The 24,519-nt window shown below is 50.1% G+C and overlaps 1 protein-coding gene across 5 annotated transcripts; it reads right to left on the bottom strand.

The window, feature by feature from the left end:
• Nucleotides 1-6,306: 6,306 nt before the first annotated feature.
• Nucleotides 6,307-19,829, bottom strand: LDB1 (LIM domain binding 1). Of its 5 annotated transcripts, none has more exons than XM_043983310.1 (11): nucleotides 19,497-19,829; nucleotides 11,558-11,660; nucleotides 11,350-11,394; nucleotides 11,163-11,238; nucleotides 10,784-10,886; nucleotides 10,457-10,629; nucleotides 9,960-10,082; nucleotides 9,777-9,860; nucleotides 9,490-9,613; nucleotides 8,713-8,861; nucleotides 6,307-8,052 (listed from the first exon to the last, which is right to left on the bottom strand). In XM_043983310.1, the coding sequence occupies exons 1-11, from the start codon at nucleotides 19,519-19,521 to the stop codon at nucleotides 7,822-7,824; spliced, it is 1,236 nt and encodes a 411-aa protein (XP_043839245.1). In that variant the 5' UTR covers nucleotides 19,522-19,829; the 3' UTR covers nucleotides 6,307-7,821. The 5 variants fall into 5 exon arrangements, with proteins under 5 accessions (XP_043839245.1, XP_043839246.1, XP_043839247.1 ...); XM_043983311.1 differs by having other exon boundaries at nucleotides 8,719-8,861; XM_043983312.1 differs by lacking the exon at nucleotides 19,497-19,829 and adding an exon at nucleotides 14,253-14,615.
• Nucleotides 19,830-24,519: the final 4,690 nt, after the last annotated feature.

Here is a 24,519-nt window from a genome sequence, read left to right as displayed (position 1 = left end):
GAAGAGTTCAGAGAAACCTGGAGGGTCTTACGTGAGCTGATGATGAGTGAGATGAGCAGAACCAGAAGAACATTGTACACAGTATCATCAACATTGAGTGTTGACCTACTGTGATGGACTATATTCTTCTCACCAATGCAATGGTACAGAAGAGTTCCAGGGAACTCATGATAGAAGAGGATCTTCAAATCCAAGAAAAAAAAAAGAAAGAACTGTGGAGTATAGATGCTGATTGAACCATATTATTTCTTTTGTTTTGGGTGCTGTTGTTTTTTTTTTCTATTTTGAGGTTTTGCATTACTGCTCTGATTTTTTCTCTTGTAACAGGATTAATGCAGAAATAGGATTAATGTTATTATGTGTATATATATATGTGTGTGTATATATCTATATCTATATGTATATGTATAGAGATATATAGATATAACCTATATCAGATTACCTGCTGTCTAGGGGAGGGGGGAGGGAGGGAGAAAAATCTGAAATTGTAAAGCTCATATAAACAAAAGTTGAGAACTATCTTTACATGTAACGGAAAAAATAAAATACCTTATACATTAAAAAAAAAAAGTAAAATACAAGTGAAGCTCAGAGAGACTAGGGATTTTTGGCTCAGAGGGCAGATAAAATTCAGTTTTACACTCAAAGTAACAATCCAAAGTACCTTTATGGTGCCCTGAAGGCTATTAATGGGCCAAAGACACATGGTGCATCTCAACTACTTAGTGCTGATAGAGTCACAGGGTTTATTAATGATAAGGAAATGATGCTGGAGAGTTCTCAACAGACCATCATCAATCAATGCTGAAGCTATCAACTGTATACATCATATTGAAATCAATTCCTCTCTAGCCAAACTTCCAATTGAAGAAGAGGTTTTGAATATCATTTAGGCTCCTCTTATGTGTCAATGCACCTGGTGCTGATTCTATTCTAGCTGAGAATTACAAAGCAGGGGGTCCACTACTTATACAAAAGCTGACTGAAATTTTCTAGGTTATATAGCAAAAGGAGGTTATTCCACCAGGAGTTCAAGGATACCTCCATTGTCCAGATCTATAAAGGTAAAGGAAATCAATTGACCTGTGACAATAAGCTGGGGGGGTGGGGGGAGAGGGGGGACATCTCTCTCTTAGTCATTGCTGGCAAGATTCTTTCCAGAGTCCTCCATAATAGGCTAATCCTTCACCTGTCAGAGGGTCATCTACCTCAGAGGCAGTGTGGATTCAGAAAAGGCTGAGGAACAGTTTGATAAGGTGTTTCCTGCCCAACAGCTCCAGGAGGAATGCCAGGAATAGAACAGGTGTGTACACAACATTCCTGTTTGTTTATCTGACCAAAACCTTTGATAGTGGTAGTTGTGAGGGCCTGTGGAAGGTCATGGCAAAATTTGGTTGCCTGGAGAAGTTCATCAGTATTGTACATTAGTTTCACGATGGCATGCTTGCCTGGGTTCTGAATAATGGACAATGCTCTCACACTTTCCTAGTCACCAATGGAGTAAAGCAAGGCTGTGTGCTTGCTCCCATGCTTTTTAGCATGATGTCTTCAGCAATGTTGTCAGATGTCTTCAACAAGAATGAAAATGACATCAAGGTCAGCTACCACACTAATGGTAAATTATTTAACTTGAAAAGGCTACAGTGAAGGGAGAGTTGGTGCATAATGTTTTTGTTCACAGATGATCATGCCCTCAGTATAGCCTCTGACACTGAGATACAACAGAAAATGAATTGATTCTCTGCTGCTTGTGCTAATTTTAGCCTAACCACACCAAGAAAACAGACATTCTCGCCCTGCCAGCACCAGACCATTGATTATAGCAAATGGAGAAATATTGAATGCTGAGGATAAGTTCACTTACCTTGGCAATATCATTTCCAGGGATATACATATAGATGATGAGGTTGATACACACATTGCCAGAACTGGCTCACTGTTTGGGAGGCTCTGAAGGAAAGTGTTGGAGAGAAGTGTTAGTCTGCCTACCAAACTGAAGGTCTACAAAACTGTTGTGCTGACCTCATTGTTGTATGCCTGTGAAACCATTTAAATTGTTTGTCTTGGGAAGATTCTGAAGATCACCTGGTAAGATAAGGTACTGGACACTGAGGTCCTTTCTCTAGCTAAACTGCTAAGCATTTAAGCCCTATTGCAGAGAGTGCAACTCCAGTGGGCTGGTCATGTTTGAGTGGCAGAAGTATGTTTGCCTAAGAGACTGGTTTTTTGGTTTGGTTTGGTTTTGCAGGGCAATGAGGGTTAAGTGACTTGACCAGGGTCACATAGCTAGTAAGTGTCAAGTGTCTTGAGGTCGGATTTGATCTCAGGTCCTTCTGAATTGAGGGCTGGTGCTTTATCCACTGAGCCACCTAGCTGCCCCTAAGAGACTGTTTTATGAAGCATTCACACAAAGCAAGAATTCACACAGAGGCCAGAAGAAGCTTTACAAAGACACTCTCAAGGTCTCTCTAAAGAACTTTAAAATCAATTGTGAGATATGGGAGACACTGGCACAGAACCGCCCAGCAAGTTGTGCCCCCATCAAAGAACGTGCTTTTGCTCTATGAGTGAAGCAGAATTTCAGTTGCTCAAAAGAAACATGAGGTGTGCAAATTTAGAGAAATCTCCATTCCAAGTATTCATGTGGATGATTTGTGCTCAAACTATGGTATAGCCTTCCAAGCTCATATTGGTCTAATCAGCCAAAGTTGGACCCACTGCACCTTGACCCCAACACAATGTCATTTTGGTCCTCTTAACGAATGAAGGACAACAGCCAATTGATGGGGATCCACTTGTTTTTCAGTTCTTTGCTTTTTAAGTTTCTCTTGTCATCTGTGTTTGTGTTTCAAAGATTCCATCCAGCTCTGGTGTTTTTGACAGGAATGTTTAAAAGGCCTCCATTTTATTAAAGGTCTTTATTTTCCCTTTGGTTTTTCATATTTCAAGATATCAAACCTTTAGAATGGTTGCAGTATAATCTTGTAAGATCCTGATTGTGACCTTGCCCCACCAAAAAAAAAAAATCCTGATTGTGGTTCTTTGGAATTTTGACATATATATTTTTTAAACCTGGAAGTTCTGGACTTTGGCTATGATATTCCTGAGTGTTTCCAATTTTTCAATTTGGGGTTTCTTTCAGGAGATACCCATTATTTTTATTTTCATTTTATTATCTGATTCTAGTAAATCTGGTCAGGGTTTTTTTGTTTTGTTTTGGTTTTTGGCTTCTTGAAACACAGTATTCAGGATTTTTTGTTTGGTCATGGTTATCAGAGACCCTCACCTTTTCAGTCATTTTCTTACTCTGCTAAGAAACTCTTTGCCAAGTTGGTGGTGCAGATTGAAGAAATAGCCTCTTGATTCCTCTGTTCTAGGCCTGAATCATGACAACATTCCTATGTTGACACCCCACTCCTCCCCCCCTTTCCCCACAGTCCTGTTTGTCAGGCCCTAGAAGGAAGGGACAGTGATATGATAAAACATTGTAATAAGTTTATGGGAGCAGGTATGGATCCCTAGTTTACTGCTACTCACATTCTTGTGAGAAATGATTATTAATAACCAATAATTTGGGGGGAGGTTTACAGTTTTCCCCTTCTTCTAAAGTCCTGACTTCAGTTCTTATGGATATTGCTGATGATGGGTTTAGACATTTTTCTTCTAGGCCTCACCCTGGTGGAAGTCACTGTGTTCTACTCAGGCTTGGGTGGGGTATACAGTATACATAGCCTAAAGCTATGGATGATATGGTATAGAGATACTTTCAGTATCCAAGATATAATATAGCCCAGATGATCATCTATGATAGACTTAGCTCTTCTCAGCAATACAATGATCCAAGACAATTCTAAAAAATTCTAAAAGACTTATGATAGAAAATGCTCTCCACATCCAGAAAAAACTATGGAGTCTGAATGCAGATTGAAGTATACTATTTTCACTTTTTTTCTAGTGGTTTTTCTCTTTTGTTCTGATTCTTCTTTCACAACATGACTAAGGTGGAAATATGTTTAATATGATTGTACATATATACCTATATCAGATTGCTTGCTACCTTGGGGAGGGGGGAGGGAAAGGAGGGAAGAAGAAAAATTTGGAACTCAAAATCTTTTAAAAAAAATGAATGTTGAAAACAATTTTTATGTGTAACTAGGAAAAATACTATTAAAAATATATATATATAATATAGTCCACCTTTAATCACATCAACCAATTAGATTTGATTGCTGTTTGATGGACCACCTACTGTTTTGAAGGGTATATAAATAGAATTCACCACCATGATTATCTTTGGTCTAGGGGCAGCTAGGTGACGCAGTGGATAGAGCACTGGCCCTGGATTCAGGAGGACCTGAGTTCAAATCCGGCCTCAGACACTTGACACTTACTAGCTGTGTAACCCTGGGCAAGTCACTTAACCCCAATTGCCTCACCAAAAAAAAGACTTAAGATTATCTTTGGTCTAAGAGAGATGGACAAATGACCACCCTAAAAGGGTGATTAAATTACCCAGAAACTATCTCTCAAACCTTTTTAAATGTGACATTCCCTGATTCCACTGGGTAGTTTTCTTTCTTCACCTCCCCACCTCAGATTCTATTGTTGTGGATTCATTTCCATCTCTATCTCATTTCAGGGTTCATGGGCCTCCATTTTCCCCCTATAAGCTTTCTAGGGCAGCTAGATGGCGCAGTGGATAGAGCACCAGCCCTGGAGTCAGGAGGACCTGAGTTCAAATTCGGCCTCAGACCCTTGACACTTACTAGCTGTGTGACCCTGGGCAAGTCACTTAACCCTAACTGCCTCACCCCACCCCCACCCCCCAAAAAATCCTATAAGCTTTCTAGGGATCTAGCCAGGCCAAGAATTGGGTAGTGGTCTGTGTGGCTGAAATCCCCTTTGTCTCTCTTTACTCAACTTCTTCAACCATTTCCAGTCAGGGTGTTGTTCTCTTAAGTCCAGTCTCAGTCCCTCAGGCCACTGGTAGAGATAGCTCTCTCCCTGTAAGTAAAGATGACCTTTCATAGACTTGTTCACTGCTTTCTCCCAAGCTTTTCTTTTGTCACCAAGCTAAGTTCATTTCAGCCCCACACATCACTTCCAGCCCTAAGACTCAATCCTATCCTTCATCTTCATTACCAAGCTTAAAGCTGTGCTGGAATAGAGACAGACATGTTCACCCTTCCCTCCACTAGTTAGGAGTTAGTGGCGTTGCTATAGCGTCCTGACTAGGGATAGGAGGGAGAGAGCTACTAGGGAAGGAAGAGGTGCCTACTCCCAACATTTGTAGCTTCTAGCTTTACCATCTCTAGGATACAGTATTTCTAAGTTCAAAACTTCTGGGAAATAGTAGGCCCTGAATTCCAATCCTTTAGCAATGAATGACCCCTCCAGGAAACCCCCCCAGTGCCTTCTTCCTGCCTTGGCCCATTCCGTGACAGGGTTGAATAACCTGTGGTTGTGTGGTGTGGGGTTCCAGAATGACCATGTCTCTTTGCCCTTTTCTCCTCCTCTGGGTACAAAGACTTGTCTATACCTTCATATCCCTTTTTGCAGCTAGATACTGGGATAAGGAAATCATTCCTTTGGGGAAGGAAGAAAAGGAAGAGTAAAAACCACCCATGGCCCAGACTCAATCTTCCCTAGCCTAGGATGACAGAATTTTCCCCCAATCCCTACCCAGAAACAAATCCTCAGTGCCTACTCCAAGAAGCTGTCACTATCTGTGAGTCATGTTGTAGCCTTCTTTCCCATCAAACTTGGGATTCAGCTGCTGTGACTGCTAGGTTACCCAGGACCTAGGTTGAATTGAGAGAAAAAGGCTTCCTCCTTTGCTGGCCCAGAACAAGTGACAGTTGGGGGAACAAGCCTCAGTTTTATGAATTTCAGTAGGGGAGGGCAGTAAGAACATAAAGAGGTCAGTGAAGTAGGCTTCAAGGTCACCAGGTGAGATGGGTAGAGTCACAGTGAATTGAAATAAAGGGGAAAAGGAATGAGAGAGATGGAGATAGCTTAAGAGTGGAATAGAGCAAGGGTTGGGGGATAGATCACAATTATATGGGAGGCTAAGAAGTGGGTATAAACTAGCAGGAAATGGGTTTCAATGAGGGATGAGTGTTAAGGAGAAATGAGGGCATAGTATTATGGGGCAGTCAGACTGGGTGGGACATAGCTACACATCTGAAGAATCAGTGGGACTTTTCTGTCTGGTAGGCCCTTTCTTGGGTGGTCAGGGAGAGGCTAGGAAGGGATCAAACCAGGGAGTGGTGCTGTTGGTATTGTCAGTTACCAGTCAGGACAGAGTCAAACCAAAAAGTCTTTTTTATTGATCGGTACCATACAGGACTCAAATGGCCAAAACAAAAAAAGGCATTACAGCTGGGGAGCTTAGGAATGGGGGTCCCTCTCTCCCACCCCTGCTCCCTCCAGCTCTGACTACATTTTGCTCTGAGCTGGCTGTGGCAGATGGGTAGAAGGAGTCACTGGAGATGGAAGGAGGGGGATGAAGGCAGAAGGAACCCAGGTCTCCAGGTGCCCATCTGGCAAACAGGGTTGAGAACCCTAGTCTCTTCTTCCCTCCTGTGAAGAGTGTGTGTTGTGTGTATGTGCATGTGAGGGCAGCACAAAGTACTGGGGGCGGGGAGGTGTGGAGGCCCAGGTGCCAAATTGGGCTCAGTCCTACCCCCAAACTCAAGGAGATAGTGGGCACTATTTCCCCAGAAGCTGACTCAGGATGCCACCTAGTGGCTCCACCCTAATTAATCATAGGCATCCCTTCCTTCCCCTCTCCCGGGAGATGGGATTGGTTAGGTTAGGGTGGGTGGGTAGGGGTGGATCTTCCCTCAATCCCATACCTCCCCCTTCCCCTCCCGACAGAGACAAAATGCAAAACACAGTGACAAACACATGCCCCTCTCCTCCCTCCCTTAGGATGAGCCCCCGCAGGCACCATAGCCCCCAGGGTCCTCCCCACCACTACTGCTCTAGGACTCAAGGTTGAGGAGAACACAGGGTTTGTAGGGGTGGAGGGGGTGGGGAGAAGAGGGGATTCCAGGGCCATTCACAAGCACTAGGTACAGGGAAAGGAAGATGAAGGCCTAGGGACTGGGCAGGACACAGTACATGGTTTACAATTGAGAGGGTTGGAAAATGGCCAGAGAGGTCCACCCCTTCCCTTTCCAGCCATCTCCAGGGGAAGGGAAGAGATGGTCAGTGTCTCCTTGGTCTGAAGCTCTAAAGGTATAAAATGGCCCAGCCCAGGCTCCTGCCTGCCTGGGGGTGGAGTAGAGGGACAGGGTGCTGAACCTAACATGGGGAGGAGGGAAGAAGGGGGAGAGATTGGGAGAACTTTTTTTTAAACTTACATTTTTAATAATATTATTGTTTTTTAAAAAGTTGAGGATAGAAGGTGGTAGGAGGAAGCAGAGCTTAGCCCCTTGGCTGGAGGGGAAGGAGGCTGGGGTTTGAGAAGGGGGAAGGGGCAGGGGAAGAAGAGGGTGGAGAAAGGCCTTGTGGCCAGTCCCCCCTCCCCCCAGAGCTGGGGGTGGGTAGTTCATCCCGGCCCCCAACTGAGTCCCTAAGGGCAGTGGGCATGAGGACAATGCCCCTGGGCTCTGCAGGGGTGGAGGTTAGTTAGGGGAACAGAAACCAGGCATCGGAGCACCACAGCTCTGGGGGAATGTCAAGAGATTTCTTGGAGGCTGACCATTCCCCATTCCCCTGACTCTCCAGTCCCTCCTGCAGGTAGATGGACAGCTGTAGGCTCAGTCTCTGGGATGCTGGTCCTCCCTCTGCTCCCACGGTGGGCAGGTGGAGCCCTTACTGAGAGGCCTGAGATGTGGGGTTCTCCGACTTGCTCTCCTGGCTTGAGGGGGGTTTGCTGTTCCAGGGGCTGTTGGCACCCAGCGCTGGGGAGTTGTTGAAGCTGTCCTCGTCGTCGATGCCGTTGGCCGCATCAAACTGTGTGTTCTCCAGACGGGTGATGAGTCGCTCGTCCTCGTCCCCGAACTCCCCGCCCATCAGGGTGGGCTCCCCCACCACCATCACATCCTGAGAGCGGCGGAGGTCCCCAAACATAATCGGGGCAGCGGCATGCCTGGCCCCAGCAGGCCCTCACCCACAGGGATCCTGACCCCCCCAAGGACCCCAACTTTCCCTCAGACCCAAAAGATCCCAACCCACACCCCCCCAAATCTATAGGGACCCCAACTAATCCCAAATCCCCCAGATTTCCCACATTTGCAAGAACCCTGATCTCCTTCCCCATGTCCTTATTCTCCACCCCCAACACAACTATTCTGTCTATCCAATCACCTCTAGTTCCATTGTCTTAACCCCAACATCTCTGATCTTCCTCAATATCCCAAATGTTCCTCTAGTATACTGCTCAGCTTCCCCAAGTCCGTGACATCTATACCCAGGACTTTGGACTCTGAGAATCTCAATGGTGGGGCCCCCCAAACCATAAGTTTACATATTATAGGGAGAGGGAAGAGGCCACAGACCTAGAAGGAGTGGCCAGTGTGTATCTGCTTCCATGTGTGTAACTAGATGTCCTTGCATGTATGTGTGTCCCAGTATCCCCGCATTTCCATATGCCTTTGTGTGTCCCCGTGTCCACAACTGGAGTCACTGTACCCCAGGAGGGGAGGGCGGAGCTTCCTGAGGGGGCCAGAGAGAAGAGAAGAGAAGAGAAGCCGAGATGCTTACAGGTACCTGGCTGGAGAGCGCGAAGGTGCTGGCGGGGCTCTTCTTCTTGCTGTTGCTGTTGTTGGCGTTGCCGCCCCCTGAGCTCATTGTGCTGCCACCCGACATCTTCCGTTTCCGCCTCTTGCTTGGTTGTTGCCGTGCTGGTTCCGCTGCAAAACCAGTAAGAGAATGGAAGTGGGTGAGACACCAAGCTGAATGAAGCAGCCAGAGGGGACTTGGGCACATCTCAGGGATTCATAATACAGAGAGCGGGATAAGCCAACCCTGGGAAACCCCTTTGAACTCTAAGGTTCTGGGCTTAGATGAAATAAAAACCCTTAGGTCAAGGCCCAGCTATTGCTGCTGGCACCTAAAAAACCCTGTCTCTCTCTGGCTGAGAAAGACTTCTGTTCACTGGGTGCAGCAAGGTCAGGACTCAGAGTCATCTACTTGAGGGAGAGTCAGAATTGAGAGTTCTACTCTGGCCAAGGTTCTACTCTGACAGCTCACTGAGGAGATGGATGACCCTGGGTTCCTGAAGGCTACATCAAAGGAGAGCTGGCTCCTGCAGTCTAGCATGCTGGAAAGACTCGGGTTTAAGATAAGTCTAGAGAAGATTATCATTAAGCTGAACGCTAGGGAATGAATTTTGGGGCCACAGCAACTTAGGAAGCTATATCCAAATTACAAAGGGGCTGCCACCTGCTATGGGGGAATGGGGGTGGGGTGGCAGGGAGCACCTACAAGGATGAAATCGCAGACTTTCTGAAGCAACACATGGTGGATGGAGGAACTCACCAGGGGGTGCAACCATGCGCTGCCACTTCTGGAAGAGGCAGGTCTTGAGGCAGTCACGAGGGCTGAGGCTGTACGTCTTGTGTCGGGACATGAGCTCCTGCATGGGCTCAAGGATCACACAGAGCTGGGGACACATGGGTAGAGAGGAAGTCAGAATCAGAGGGGCCAATTCTTTACCAGCTAAAGAGGCAGAAAAACAGAGTTCAGGGTGGAGGGGAAATGATGCCCAGCCCCAGCAGGGGACAAGACTCAGGGAGCTGGGAGCAGGCTAATGGGCGCTAACTCACTCGGAGGTAGTTGAGGGTGGAATTAGACAATCCACACCGAGTGATGTTCTTGGATAACTGGTCCAGCATCTGGGGGTCCTGGGCCTGGAGAAAGACACCCATGGGCAAGGAGTTAAGCATCCCAAAGCAAAGCAGAGCGGCACCACTCCAGTTTCTCGGCCTCCCCAGACTCCTGTGACTCACGTGCATGGCCAGGATGCTTCGAGGAATAAATTCCCGATGCTGCCGGATGCTGAAGTGCCACGTCTTTATCCTCATCATGTCGTCAAACATGAACTCCAGGTACAACCGGCCCTCCACACACACCTGAGGACACACCTGTCACAAATCTGTTCCCCAACCTCCTTTACTCCTCACACACAGATATATCTGCCTCCTTCCTCACAACTCATACTTTTAGACTGTTTCCAGGTCACCTGACAAGTTTCCCTGTGAGGGGGTGATGGTGATAGTAGAAGGGGCACAAAATTATGTACACACCCCACCAGCCTTTAGGGCTACAGCTCCATTATCACCACACTCCTGTCTTAGGAATTCATTCTCCCTCTTTTGGTCTGTCTCACACACACTGATCTGTACACTCCCCTCAGCTTGCATACATGCACACATGCACATGAGCGTGCACATGCACATACATATATACATATGTACACACACACACACACGCAGAGTCCCCAGACCTGGGTGAACATGGGCTTGCCGTGCTGAGTGATCATGCTGCCCTGGTCACAATCAAGGGACACAAAGTTGCTGTGGAAGGCTTCCTTGGGGTGCTTTAGCACATAGTACAGCTCTGTGGCACCTCCCTCAAAGATGCTTCGGAAGTAGCGTGGGATCAGGGTCCGGCCAATAGCTGCAGAGAAAAAGCAGATCTCCTCAGTAGGGGACCCCACCTGTGGGCTACTCCCACACCCCAGTGGAGCAAACCTCTGAGGTAAGATGCAGCCCCCTCTTCCACCACTATCTGGAAACCCAACTCCTTCCTATCCCAAGGTTCTGATACCCACTGTATCTCTTTGGTCCATCCTCCAAACAGAAGGTGATGGTTAACATGGCATCATCCTCAAAGAACTCAGTTGTGAAAGCATCCCACCAGAGATTGTCACACTCCTGCAGAGAAGGGGGAAAAGGCACTGGGATCTCCAAGGTTTCCAGATTCGCTCTTTGTCCACCCCCAAGAACTGGGGAGGGGCCTAACGGGAGTGCGCCTTCTGACAGAAGTGGTTCCCATCCCTAACCACCCTCCCCTTCAATGCCGCATACCCAACTGCTTCCCTCAGGCCTTTGTTAGAGCTGTCTTGACAGCAGGACACTTCCCAGCTCCCCATCCTCTGTCTCTTCTTTCCCACACACAGAACCCCAAGCCACCCTCTACCCCAGACATACCTCTGTCCAGTTCTGCAGCCGCTTATTTAACTCGAATATCCTGTAGTCTGTCTGGTTGCCATACGGTGTGTGCCTCCTGGAGGGTGAGAAGGTCAGGATTGTCCCGATTGTCCCCCTAGCTCCCCTACTCATGAGGTCTCCCCATCCCTTGCCCCAAGTCAGACCATTCCCATCACCAGTCTCTTACCCAATCCCAGGCTCCAGGTACGTAGGCGGGTACATGGGAGTTGGGCTGTGGAGGAAAGGGACCATAAGGAAACAGAAGTGAGGAAAGATGATATCACATGGCCTCCCCGACCCAGCAAACCTTCAGAAGAGCCTAAAGACAGACAGTGGGACTTGGAGAGACAGGAGAGTTAGGGCCTGAGGGGAGCAGTGGGGGCTAGGACACTTACCCCACATCCCGATCCAGCATGGTGCCTGGGTGGAAGGGGGGGAAGGCGTTGCCGTTCGGGGGCTCCTTCGGTGAGTACAGCTTGAATGACTTTGAGGAACAACCTGGGGAGAAGGGACACTGCACTCAGGAGTCTGAACAGTGAGAAGCTCAGGTCTGTCTGGCTCCCAGTCCCTCTCTGCTCAGCTTTCTCTGTGACCCCTGCTTTGCAAGTGAGAGAAGAAATCATCACACAAAGCAATCCTGGCCACCCCACCCTGGGGAGAGGAGCTCCCAGAACATGCTACTGCTCAGACATGGAGGCCTTGCCCCCTCCCCACCAAGACACGCAGATTACAAAAGGGCTGTGGTAGAAGAAAGAGCAACTAACTTGGGCCTGGGCTTCATGCTTATTCTTTTTTTTTTTTTTTGAGGCAATTGGGGTTAAGTGACTTGCCCAAGGTCACACAGCTAGTAAGTGTTAAGTGTCTGAGGCCGGATTTGAACCCAGGTACTCCTGAATCCAGGGCCGGTGCTCTATCCACTGCGCCATCTAGCTGCCCCCCATGCTTATTCTTATGAATAAAAGGGTGGGGGGGAAGGGAGAGATTTTTATTCTCATCCCCCTCCACCTTCATAGTAAGAGACAAGCCTGAGTTGTCTCTAATCTTACCCCACCAATATCACAAGAAGGAAACTTGGAGAGGGGGCCTGGACAAGTCCCTTCCCTGGGCAGCAAGGGGGAAATTCTTCAGTCTCCACCCACCAGATAAACAGTTGTGCTCCCCCTCCCCCCAACGGCCTCTCTCTTTTATCAGTCCCAATTCCTCCCCTACACCCAGGGCAGGTGTGCCCCCAAACCAGAGACTCAGCCTTAACCCCTTCTCTTCTAAAACTCATCTCCCCTGAGGGCCCTCCCATTTTATATATAGGAAAACTCAGGCTTGAGTTGTGGGGAGGGGTACCCCAAAATCTTAGCAATGGGTAGACTAGGTCTAGGTGAAGATATGTACGTGAATGGGAAGTGTTTCCCCAAAGACATGCATAAGGGTGGACAGCATCTTCCTTGGGTGGGAGAGGAGCAGGTATATCTCAGAGATTATACATTTTGTCCAGGGCATAGGAAGGGGAACATGGGCTCTTGGGCTAACAGTCCAGTTACTTCTAAGCATGATTAGCTAAGCTTGGGCTCGCTTTCGAAGTGTGAATGAGGAGGTGCAATGTTCCTCTCTCCCTGCTCATCCTCAAAGCCCTGTATCAAAGCTAAGGCTGAGGGTCCGAGAGTTTTGAGTCTGTATCAACTCCCTAAATCCTACTCTCCCCTTCATCTCAGCATGTCTGTGGGGGGAAGGTTTCAATTGCCTCTAAAGAAAACCCCAAGTCCCTCCCCACTACTTCTGAAACCAAACCTCGTGTGTGCCAGTGGGGAGAGGCACTCAGAAAGGAGGATTCTATCAGCCCCTGTCCCAGCCCAGGGCCTTAAGGGATCTCCACATTCCACCCCTCACCCCCCAGCCTGTGCAGGTCAGGTACTGTATATGTCTGTGCACATCTGCTCATACACCCTGCCTCTGCACCCAGCTCGCCCCAACATGCCTAACACCAGGTGGCACAGGGCAGCCCTGGGCAGGAGCAGGGTCTGGGAAGCACAGGCACCATTCCCCTCCCCCATAACCCATACAAAGTATGCACATGCTCCCATATGCTAGTCTGGCCCAGGTGGGTTGCTCTAGAAGGGGCCAGAGAACCGGTCACCCGGATACCACCATCTTATGCCTCCTTCCTCTGGCCCCCATGAAGGCTGCTCTTTACTTCAGAAACAGGTATGCCAAGGCCTTAATCCAGGTCCAAGTCATAGAACATGAATGGCCAGAGCCAGGACCAGGACCAGGACACAAGACCCCCAGGCCCTCTCTAAAAGTCCAGGCAACATCTCTTCTCATCCCAACTCCCAGAGTTCTGGGGAGAAAGGACTCCTAAGTTTCTCACCAATTTAGAAGAAGACTCAAGGGATTAGTTTTTCTTCTTGTGAATTGGGAAGAATAACCCCCTACTTATTTAGTATCTGGGGTCAGCAAGAAGAAACAGGACAAGATAAAATGCCCCCAAACACAAAATGGTGGGAAATGAATTAAAGAGAACCTTCAGGATGAACTGCTGTCCCCATCTCTGGATAATGGGCACAACCTCAGACTCACTGACCAAGCAGGCCCATAGCAACTCCCAGCATCCCAGACCAAAGGGGTGGGGGTGGGGGACGGGGAATCCCTGGTGGGGGTAAATCACACAGACCATCTGTCCCTGTTACTCCGACCCCCTCACTAGCCAGAAGAGGAAAGGTAGGGGAGAGAAAAGGGTGAACCAAGCTTTGAAGGCCTGGGGGGAAGGGAAAAATGGGGGAGTGGGTTTGGTCAGACCTTAAGGCTAGGAAGTCTAAGGTGCTGGTTTCAGGCCTCATTTCCCTTTCACCCTTTCCAGCGAGGAGTACGTGCTAGAGAAGCCAAAGATAGAGCTGGAAAACTTTTCCTGAATGAAGATTCTATGGGTGGGGGTACAACTCTGGCTACAGCCAGTTCCATGAACTAGCCTGACAGCCCTCCCCCCCCCCAGGGCCAGGGGTCATCAGGCCTAGCCCTAGGAGGAAGATCTTATGTCCCAGCAGGACCAGACACCCATCCCTCCCATATCCCCCCACAATTAGGCCTGCCGGGACTTACCTGGGAGAAGTGAGGGGACAGTGTGGGGTGGTGGGTGCTGCTCTCAGCAGGGAGGGGGCCAGCAGGGTTGGGGTGGGGGTACTCAGCTGCTCATCTCCCTGGCCAGCCCTGCTCTACTCTCGGCCAGAGCCGAGGGACGGCAGGGCCGGGCCAGGCCAGCCCAGCCACACAAAAGCTCCCACACCCCCCAAACACCGGGCGCAGTGGGCCCCAGCCCAGGGGAGAAAGTTCCTCTGGCCAAGGGGTCTTGGGCCAGGGGGCTGGGGAGCTGGCCCCAGGGGCAGGGGGCTACCAGGAGGCCGCGGGGAGCAAGGAGCTCTCTTTGTTTGCAAGATTTCCCTCAACAATGGCCACCGCTTCGCTCTGCTCTGCACTCCTCTCTCCTCCTCCTCCTCCTCCTCCTCCTCCTCCTCCTCCTCCCGCTCTCTCCTCCCCGCTGCCGCTGCCGATCTCTGCCTCTGCCTCCAAGCAGCCCGCCACCGCCGCGCCGGCCGGACCGACTTCCCCTCCCTGCTGACCAGGCCTGCAGGGCCCCTCTGTCGGGGGCTCGGGGGAGAGTCACAGCTCAGCTCCAACACTCACACAGACACACAGTCACACATAGACACACACACACCTCCCGCCCGCCTGCTAGCTCTCTCCTTCCCTCCCTCCCTCCCTCCTCCCTCCCTCCTCCCTCCCTCCCAGTGTCTCTCAGAAAGAGGCCCCAGGGCCGGAGGAGGGTGGAGCTGGACCCTACTGGCTCCACCCTCCCCCAGCTCCCTCAGCCTCCTCTTCTCTCCCATGAAAGAGGAAGAAGGAGGGAGGGAGGGACTGCTTGGGCTGAGAAAAACAAAAGAGAGACAGAGACTAGAAGAGAAACAGAAAGGGGAAAAAGACACTGCAAGAGAGAAGAAGAAATGAAAATGATGCCAGGCTGAAGAGGGCAGAGGAGGGTCAGGAGGTGGCAGGAAACCTCACTGCCTGGCAAGGGGGAAGCTGACAAGAGGCCCCCAGTATCTCCTCCCCTCACCCCCCTTGAGAGAAGCCAGAAGCCACATCCTAGGGTTGAGGAGGGGGCTCAGAGTGAGGAACGGGGCCCCAAAGGGGTTATTTTTGTTGGCTTTGGGTCCCACACAAGTTCTGACTGGGACCTGCAAACACTTTCCCCTCAGGACTCTTAGCTTCCAGGACCCAACCCCAGGCCCCTCATTTCATCTTTCTAGATAACATGTTATCTCTTCTTGCACCCCGAAAGGGAAGCCCCTGCACTCACCATGCCAAGCTCCCACAGGTTCCACCTCTGGTTAGTGCTTGCTGAAGGATCTGCCCAAGCATGACCCCTCATAACAGGAGACTGTAGTGCTACTAGGACGCCAGAGTGGCAGCTCACTGGTTGTGTGGTGAGGAAGAGCAGCAAAGAGCAGAGTGCATGTTCCAAGGCAGACCAGGATGTACCAGCCCTACCTCACTGCAAACAATCTAATCAGACGCCCAGACCCGCATGGGGGCATTAAGGCGTGGAAAATAGGGGGTTCAACGAGATCTCCAAGATGCCTTTCCACTTTAAATCTGTGATTCTGAAATCACTTGGGGTCTTAGGGATAATATCTAGAACCGAACGTCCTCAATTCTCTTCTAACCCAGACCAAAGGAATAACTCAATCCCACTTATCTCCCAGCTGACCTCTCCTCCCCGGCACCATCCCACAGAGCTGCACAAGGCAGCCTGTCAGAGAGGGCTCTCCCTAGCTACACCTACTGAGTCAGTGGTAGGTACCACACCAGTCCTGCAATACACATGCCCGATCCCTGAGTATGTTACACACTCCAGCACCAGGGCCTAACAAGCCTGATGGAACCATGGGTGCAGTTCTGCAGATCCATTCTCTCAATGGGCCCTTTACAATATCCTCGGCAGCCACTATCAAGCCATCTTACAAGTGGATAAAACAAAGACCACAGAAGTGACTTGCCTAAGGTCACACACTCAGTGGTAGAGCTGGGAATAGAAATTAGGTCCTTTGACTCTTAGGGTACAAAAAGACCTCTCCTTCCCCAATCCTCGAATCCTACCTGGCCATGGCCAGCCAACTACCTTATATGACTGTGATACCACCACACAGGGGGCAGCCTGCCCCCCCTTTCCCACCTAATCTCATCCCTCTAGGGCCTCAGTGCTCCAAGCCCAGCCCCCTCAGCTGCTACTACCACCACCACCCACTCCCATGGGGCCCATTCAGGAGCTCAGAAATAACCAGGAAAGGGAAAGGAGAGGCACTTTGGCACATTATCAAAAAACTCAGCCCCCCACTCAGCTTACAGTCGTCCCACTCCAGTCTAATGAACTGAACCAGGAGATGCAAAGAGACAAGGACAGAGATGAAAACAAAATTAGAGACAGGGGAAAGGGGAGAGGAGGGATTAAAGGACCCCATGTGCCAAAGTAGAGGGCAGCAGGAAGAACAACCTCTCCCCATCCCCCAGCTATTAGGCAGGAGTCTGGTGCCCACAGCTCCCGCCCCCTACCCGGGCCCCCAGGCTGCCCTGACCCCAGCCCCCTCTCTCCTTTGTCTTCGCCCAGCCTCCCGCTGGCCTGGCACTCTGCCATCCCCTCTCCCTGGCGCCCAGCCTTGGCCTCAGCCTCCTCCTCCCTTACTCCCCATCTTAACCCTTATAGGGCAGATATCACCACCCCCAGCACTGACTAGGGGATATGTTCCCCCCACCCCCACTACCACCACCTCTAGGACACTGCAGGGGGCAGAGCTGCAGGGAGAAAGGGGTCTCTGGCTCATACTGATTTCCTTCTGTGCGTGTGTGTCTGTCTGTCTGTTTCTGTTTTTGCCTGAGTGTGTGCTTATGTCTCTGTGTCTATGCCTTGGTGTGTGCTCTGTGTGTGTGCTCGCTATGTAAGTCTCCCAGGCTCCTCTCAGTCACATGTGTGGGGCATGTGCTGTCTCTGCTGTGCTGGGGGAGGGAGGAGGAGTCGGAGACACAGACCTACGTATGCACACAAAGGAGGAGGAAGCTTCAGAAGGCGACCAAACCTGGTCTGCTGGGCCTGGGAACTTGGGTGCTCAGGGCTCTCTCCAGGCCTCCTACACTTTCAAGGCTGCAAAGAGCAAATGTTTCTTTGTGTTTCTGGGCATGAGCTTCCCTGTGTCCACTTCTATATGACTGATGTTTGTGTGTGTCTCTGTACATGTGTTTCTCAGACCATCTCTGTGAGTGTACTTCCAGCAGCCTATCTGCTCATACCCCAAACAGATTAATCCCTTGTCCCCTGGAAGCTCCAGATCTAAAGACTCATCAGATTCAATACTCAGGCCCCTCTTAGAATTCCCCTGCCTCTAGAACATTCTACCTTTCTGCCCACCTGTCAATTCAGGCCCTTCCTAAAGTCTAAACCTATAATGATGCCTTCTGAGAGACTTTAACACACCAATAGGAAGAGCCTGACCCTTCCCTACCCACATGCCCACATTCAAGGAAAACACAACTGTGCCCTCTGATAACCTCTCCCAGTCACATGTGACAAGTATGGTAGGGTAATATACTAGGCCCTAAGGCCTCTGGATTGTTATACCATATAGTATTCTATCCCCTCCTGGTGGCAGAATTGTGATGATGGCTCTGCTGTCTGTCCTGCCATCTCACCCCTTCCCTAGGCTAGGTATAAAGAGGGAAGGGAGAAGAACCAGAGCAACAGGACTCATGGGTCTTTCCTTTGGCATCCTCCTCTCTTTTGGGCCTGGGATTTTCCTGATGAAAAGGGAATCAAGATAGCAGTGGGGTCCCTTGGGAGAAAGGTGTCAGAAGCACGTAGAGGGAAAGGTCAGAGGTAGAAGGAAAGTGGGGGGCCATGGGTGGATTCCCTGCATTGGAAAGAAACAATTCTTCCCAGTATGAGAGGAGACAATAGTCTCTCCCTTTCTACTACACAATCTCCCAAATTCTGTTGGTGTAAGGAGTCCCTTCTTCCCCTAAAGGAATAAGTTCTCAGCATTCACCATCCCTCCCTAAGTATATGGGGGTCAAACACTGACCCCTCCCCCCCACCAATTCAATTAGGGCTGGTCTTGCCCTTCACCTGGTCTCACCTCTAGAAACATCAGGCACCTTAAATGTAACTGCTCAGTCTAAGGGTCATATGACTCATGGATTCCCTAGGGAGATGGAATAGACTGATGTGGGATACTACAGCACCCTCTGCCCTTGGAATAGCCCCTTGGCCTTCCTAAGACCCCCTCAAAGCCACCCTGATCCCTCCTGGTGACACCTCCTACCCAGCTGGTAGTTCTCTCTCAACCCTGAAAAATAAGGAAAAAGGTCACAGGTTATGCTAGATACAAGGTGGCTCTTACATCTCAGGTGTGGGACCCTGAGAGAATGAGCCAGCCTGAGGTCAGATATCTTGAGGTGGCATGGAGAACTTTCCTAGGGATCCTTCTTTGCCACCCCTCCCCAAATCCCTTGGTCTTTTACCCCTAGCCCATCACCTGCACCTATGTAAAAGCAACCTTGGTACCCATTTCCTTGGCATGCCTATATCCAAAACTGTAATACAGACCACTTGGGGTGGATGGAAAGACACTCAAGAATATGGTAAATGACATGGGTCCTGAGTTCTCTCTACTCAGTCTAGCCTTCCCTATGACCCTAAGACCCCCCACTCAGAATCACAGGCAGAGGAACAGGGCCCAGGGGCCCAATTACTAGTACCCCCAGTGGGGGCACACTCCCAGTGCCCCCTCTTGGGGGCAGCTGTGCCAGGCAACAGGCAACAAGGCCCAAAGGGGAGGGGCCCCAGACTTCAATGCAGTGGCCCCCTCCCCAAGTGTCTATGGGAGGAAAGAGAGCAGGGTCAGGCAGAGGGGATAGTACATCAGGGAGGGCTGGAGGGGGGGGGCAACCTGAGCTGGCCAATCACAACTCTCTGATGACCTGGGTGGGGGGGTCAAAAGTCCAAAGCCACTTCTGATTGGCCAACATCCTGGAATTCTGGGAATTCCACCCCCTCCCCTCGTCGCACCCCCCCACCCCCTCCCACCCCCAGGCGCCTCTGGGCTGCTGCGCATTTTGGGGGGGGAGGTCCCTCCCCAAGACAGATAGGCCAAGCCCCCTCTCCGCCAACACACACACACACACACACACACACACACACACACACATCCACTTCCCAACAGCCCCCTCCTCCCCAGCCCTGAAGTCCACACGGAAGGGGGGCTTGCTGCGGTGGGTGGGGGCGAGGTGTCCACTCACCAGGGCAGGCGCAGCCCACTGACATCTTCACATCGCCCGCTGCGGGGGGCCCAGCCGAGTCACGGTGCCCGCCGCGCGCGGGGACAGGCTGGGCATGGGCCGCCGCCGCCGCCTCCTCTTCCTCCTAGTCGGCCGCCGCCGCCGCCCGCAGCCAGAGCCCAAGCCCCGGCCTCCACGCCGGCCCCGGGGTCCGCCAGCCCCTGGCGCGAGGGGCCTGCAGGCTGGGCAGGAGACAGGAAGGAGACCTGTCTGTGCGCGCGTGTGTGCGAGGGTGCGCGCGAGGCTGTGCGTGTGTGCGCGTGTGCGGGTGCGTGTCTGGGGCGCTCCCTCCCCGCCGCCGCCGCCGCCGCTCGCTGGCGGCCCCGCGCCCGGCGCCCCGCTCCCCGCCTCGCTCGCTCGCTCGCGGCTCCCTGGCTCCCTCCCTCCCTCCCTCCCTCGCTCTCTCGCAGTCTCCCCCTCCCCGGCGCCGCTGGGTTGGGCTTTATTAATATGCTAATTGAGGCGCGGGTGGGAGGGGAGAATTGAGCCGTGTGTATTCGTGTGTGCGTGTGTGTGTGCGCGTGTGTGTGTCAAAGTGACCCGAGCCGGGGAGGGGGAGGCTTCAGGGAGCGGGCATGTGACGCAGCTTTTAAAGAAGGAGAGACGGGGACCTAGACTGCGGGGGGGGGGGGGGGCGGGGGGCGGAGGAGACAGACGGGAGAGCTCTGGAAGGGCAAGAGTCCCCCTGCCACCTGGAGCTTAGGAGGTCGAGGAGCTGGGGGGGGGGTGGGGGGGCGGAGAGCAAGCGAGGCGAGGACGGCCCCCAAGTCTGACCCCTCCCCACCCCAAGACAACCAGCGTCCGCCTGGGTACCTAAAAGGGAGGGAGGGGAAAGCCCACCCCACCCTCCCAATTTCCCGACCCCTTACTGTCCGAGACAGCATAGCTGTGCAGGGCTGAAGGGGTTAAAGAACCCCGATCCATCCTTCTCTAAACCCCCAAGTCTTTTTTTTTTGGAGGGGGAGGGAAGGCTGGTTGGAATGGGAGATTCAGTAGGCTAGAGTTGATGGGAAATCCTGGCTAGGATGATACCTCTCACCTGACAAAGTGTGTGTGTTGTGTGTGGGGGAGGGTGGGGGAGATTTAACCAGGATCTGGCCTTAGGTATCAGTCTCGGTTAGTACATCTTAGATTAGGTCACAAGATGGCAGGTTCTCTGGTTAGGGGTGGCCACAAGGTCAATATGTATCCCCCCGTGTGGGGCCCCTGGTCTCCCTCAGAACCCCTTAAGGCCACTTTTTCCCAGGTAGATCAGGTCGGTCTTCGGGTCTGCACATACTGAACTCTAGCTCCTGGGAATAGTTTGGGGATCCAGTGCTTATGTGAGGGGATTGCTTTCAAGGCAGTACCCCCACATACACCCCCAGGCTCGGCTGCTGCCCCAGTTTCATAAACAGGAAATACCTATTAGAGTGAGGGGAGGACGACGAGGTGTATATAAGGGGTAGTTGGCCTACCCTTCCCCCTCCTTCCTGGAGGTGTCTTCAGCTGCCTGCCCTTTCCCTTGACTTCCGGATTGGGGGGAGGTCTTTGCTTGCCCTCTGGGAAATATTTGTGTCATTCCCCCCAGATAAGCCCCCCCCTTGAGAAGGAGGGGCTTAAGACCTGATACTTCCTCCCCTGGTGCTCTTCACCACCTTGGTGGGGGGGAAAGGGGTTCTTACTGATGTGGAACAGTTTATGGATGAGCAGAATCTCTTACCCCCAGCTCAGTTTTATATGGGGCAAACAAGGACCACATGAACACACGAGTTCAGCACTGTCACAATAAGACCTGCCTTAATTACCTTTCCCTCTAGTGCCAAAAATGGGGGGGGGTATTCAGAGCCTGCAAGAGGGGAAGAAAGGCATATGCTCCTTTCGATTTAGTTCCTCCTACACATCCTCTTCTTCAGCCAAATCAGTCCTTTCACCCTTTCCTCAGACCAGTCGGCTCTATTACTCACTGGGGACTAGGTGAGATGGGATGGATTAAAGTTAACCCCATCCCCCATCCTACATAGCCCCATCCCCCACCATGGACTTTCCCTTAGAATCTCTCCTCCCTTCCCCATCCCACCTTAAAGATTTCAGTGAGCCCTAGTTTTCTCATTTGTTAGATGAGGGATTAGACTCTAGATTATCTCCAAAATATTTTTCAACTCTAAATTCAATGATTCTTTGAACATGGAAAGAGTCATAAATACACCTAGAAATTTGAGGGGAACTACCATTTTGAAAAGCTCAGGCCTCAGCTTGAAGTCTCCACTTCATTTTTATGAGCCCAAAGCAATTTCTTGATTTCAGCAACTCCTACCTAAGGTTCTGCTTCTAGCTCTGACATTCAATAATTCTTTTTTAAAAAAAACATTTATTTATTTTGTGGGGCAATGAGGGTTGAGTGACTTGCCCAGGGTCACACAGCTAGTAAGTCATGTATATGAGGTCATATTTGAACTCAGGTCCTTCTGAATCCAGGGCCAGTGCTTTATCTACTGCGCCACCTGGCTGCCCCCCATTCAATAATTCTTAATGTCTGATTCCAAGAGATCCCACTCCCCTCACCTGATATAAGGATTTGGGGAGTAGTCAGGTTGAGAGAGAAGCCTGGTGATGGAGATAAGGAAATTGGCCCTAACACCTCCACTCCCCCAGCCACATGACTACCTTCCCCTTTAGGCTATTCATTTCATCCAACTAGCCAGGTCAGATTCCTAGAGGGAGGGAGAGTGTCTCAAGGTGGTTTCCCCACCTCACTCCCATCACACACCCTCCCCCTACAAGTATAGAAGCTTCCAGCTGGCTTTGAGGCCCGGATATTTCTGTGTCTAGGTCTTGAACCCCATAGAAAGGGGAGAGACAGCCTCCTATCCAGGAAGGAGCACTCACTATCCTGGAAGTCAGAAAATGGAGGTGTTAGTCCCTGCTTTTTTTGGAGGCACCCGGGCAATGGGGATTTGTGTATGAATGGACAATAAATGTTACAAGAGTAGGGAGCCCTACAGAGAAGAAACTCCATTTATTGATGCAGTTGGACAACTGTTCTTCAATCCATAGTCCTAGTTGGAGCATTAAGAGGTTAATTGACTTGCCCAAGGTTCCACTATTAGTATGTATCAGAAACTGGATTTGAACTGATTCTGAGCTCTTCTCCCTGGCATTGGAAACAATCTCTCTCCTTCAAGTACATATGATCCAGTAGCCCTCACAGTGGCAGCTAGGTGGCAAAGTGGATAGAGCACCAGGCCTGGAGGCAGGAAGATGAGTTCAAATCTGGTCTCAGACACTATCTGTGTTACCCTGGTCAAGTCACTTAACCCTGTTTGCCTCAGTTTCCTCATCTGTAAAATAAGCTGGAGAGGGGGCAGCTAGGTGGTGCAGAGTATAGAGCACCGGTCCTGGAGTCAAGAGGACCTGAGTTCAAATCTGGCCTCAGACACTTGAACACTTACTAACTGTGTGACCTTGGGCAAGTCACTTAACTCTCATTGTCTAACCAAAAAATAATAAAAATCTAGGGTTCTTTACCCTTTAAAAAAAAAGCTGGAGAAGGAAATGGAAAACCACTCCAGTATCTTTCCCAAGAAAATCCCAAATGGAGAAACAAAGAATCAGACATGACTAAAAATGACTGAAGAACAACAATAAGATGGGGACTTGTTTTGCTTGACTCTATATATTTGTAATTGCCTTCTTGATGGTGAGGGAAAGGGGAGGTGGGAGGGAGAGAATTGAGAATTGAAAATAAAATTTGATGGATGAAAAAAAGAGTTGGGATGGAAAATGGTGTCAAATGAGTCTAGGACTAGAGTCTATGACCAGATGAGGTTGGAAATAGGGTGTAGTCCTGTGTGGATGGATACAGAAAACATAAAAGAGAATAGTGTAAGATCAATCTAAAAAGGTAGTTTAGAGCCATATCATGGGAAGCCTTAAATGTCAATTTGGATGTATTAATCCTGGAAACAATAAGGAGCCACTGAAAGATAGGGATTTGATAAAACAATGGGGATCATTTCAAGGCTTTTAGGGGTGGGGATGAAATGATTGGACCTGTGTAAGAGTACTGCTGTGGAAGGCTTAATGGAACTTAATGACTAATTGGAAGTGAGTTTAACGAAGAAGAGTCCATGATTCTACATGGGTACCTCTCCCTCTTAGGGGTCTCCTGTCTCTATCCCATCTCCCTGTCCTTAGGAACTCCCCCTTCCTTTGGGATACAGCCAGAGTAGGTAAGAACACCTGAGGCAAGTTGCTGGTGCAGTAAGTAGAATGCTGGGCCTGGAATCTGGAAAATCTCAGTTCAAATCTACCCTCAGACAATAGTTGTATGACCCTGGGCAAGTCAAAAAAATCTCCCTGCCTCAGTTTCCTTATCTGTAAAATGGGGATAATAAGAGCACCTACCTTACAAAGCTGTGTAGTCCAAATAAGATAATATTTGTAAAATACTTGGAACCTACTAGGTACTTAATAAACAATTATTTTCTTCCTTTGGGGGAATCAGAAGGGGCCTACAGACAGCCCTTTGAGGGACTTGGTGGCAATAGGTAAAATTATGGTTTAACTATTATGTGAGCCTCTGTTGTTGTTTTTTTTTAAACAGCAAAGTACTACCCAACCTGCTGTCTACCCCAGGAGGATGAATCCAAGTTAAAGTCATATGAATAGGATTTTGAGAAACAAAGTTTTGCTAGAGAAGAGGTTTAGGGAAAGGTTAGTGGCCTTAGGGAAGAAAGAACAAGCATTTCTTGAGCACCTACTATGTGCCAGGCACTATGCTAAGCCCTTTGCAAATACTTTCTTTTATCCTCACAACACCCCTGGAAGGTGCTATTATTTTCTCCTTTGGGACTTCTGGGTCATCATTCAACTAGTCAAGTACCTGAGGTCCAACTTAAGATCAGTTCTTCCTGATGCTAGGCCTAGCACTCAAGACCCCTTGCTACCTAACAGTATATATTTACTTTCCACTGTAGGAATACTCCCAGCAGGGAAAGTGGTC

This window comes from Dromiciops gliroides, chromosome 2, assembly GCF_019393635.1.
Source record: "Dromiciops gliroides isolate mDroGli1 chromosome 2, mDroGli1.pri, whole genome shotgun sequence".
In the NCBI taxonomy this organism is placed as follows: Eukaryota; Metazoa; Chordata; class Mammalia; order Microbiotheria; family Microbiotheriidae; genus Dromiciops; species Dromiciops gliroides.
The sequence above is the reverse complement of the archived record's forward strand: the minus strand, read 5'-3'. Positions and strand labels throughout refer to the sequence as shown.

What these genes read in the sequence shown, in the direction of transcription:
- LDB1 (XM_043983310.1), bottom strand. Translation starts at nt 19,521, where the DNA reads ATGTCAGTGGGCTGCGCCTGCCCTG. An exon ending in GAAGCATCCTGGCCATGCAC is followed by an intron (nt 9,861 to 9,959) that starts GTGAGTCACAGG and finishes GTCTTTCTCCAG; the next exon opens with GCCCAGGACCCCCAGATGCT. An exon ending in CGCTCTCCAGCCAGGTACCT is followed by an intron (nt 8,053 to 8,712) that starts GTAAGCATCTCG and finishes CGCCGCTCTCAG; the next exon opens with GATGTGATGGTGGTGGGGGA.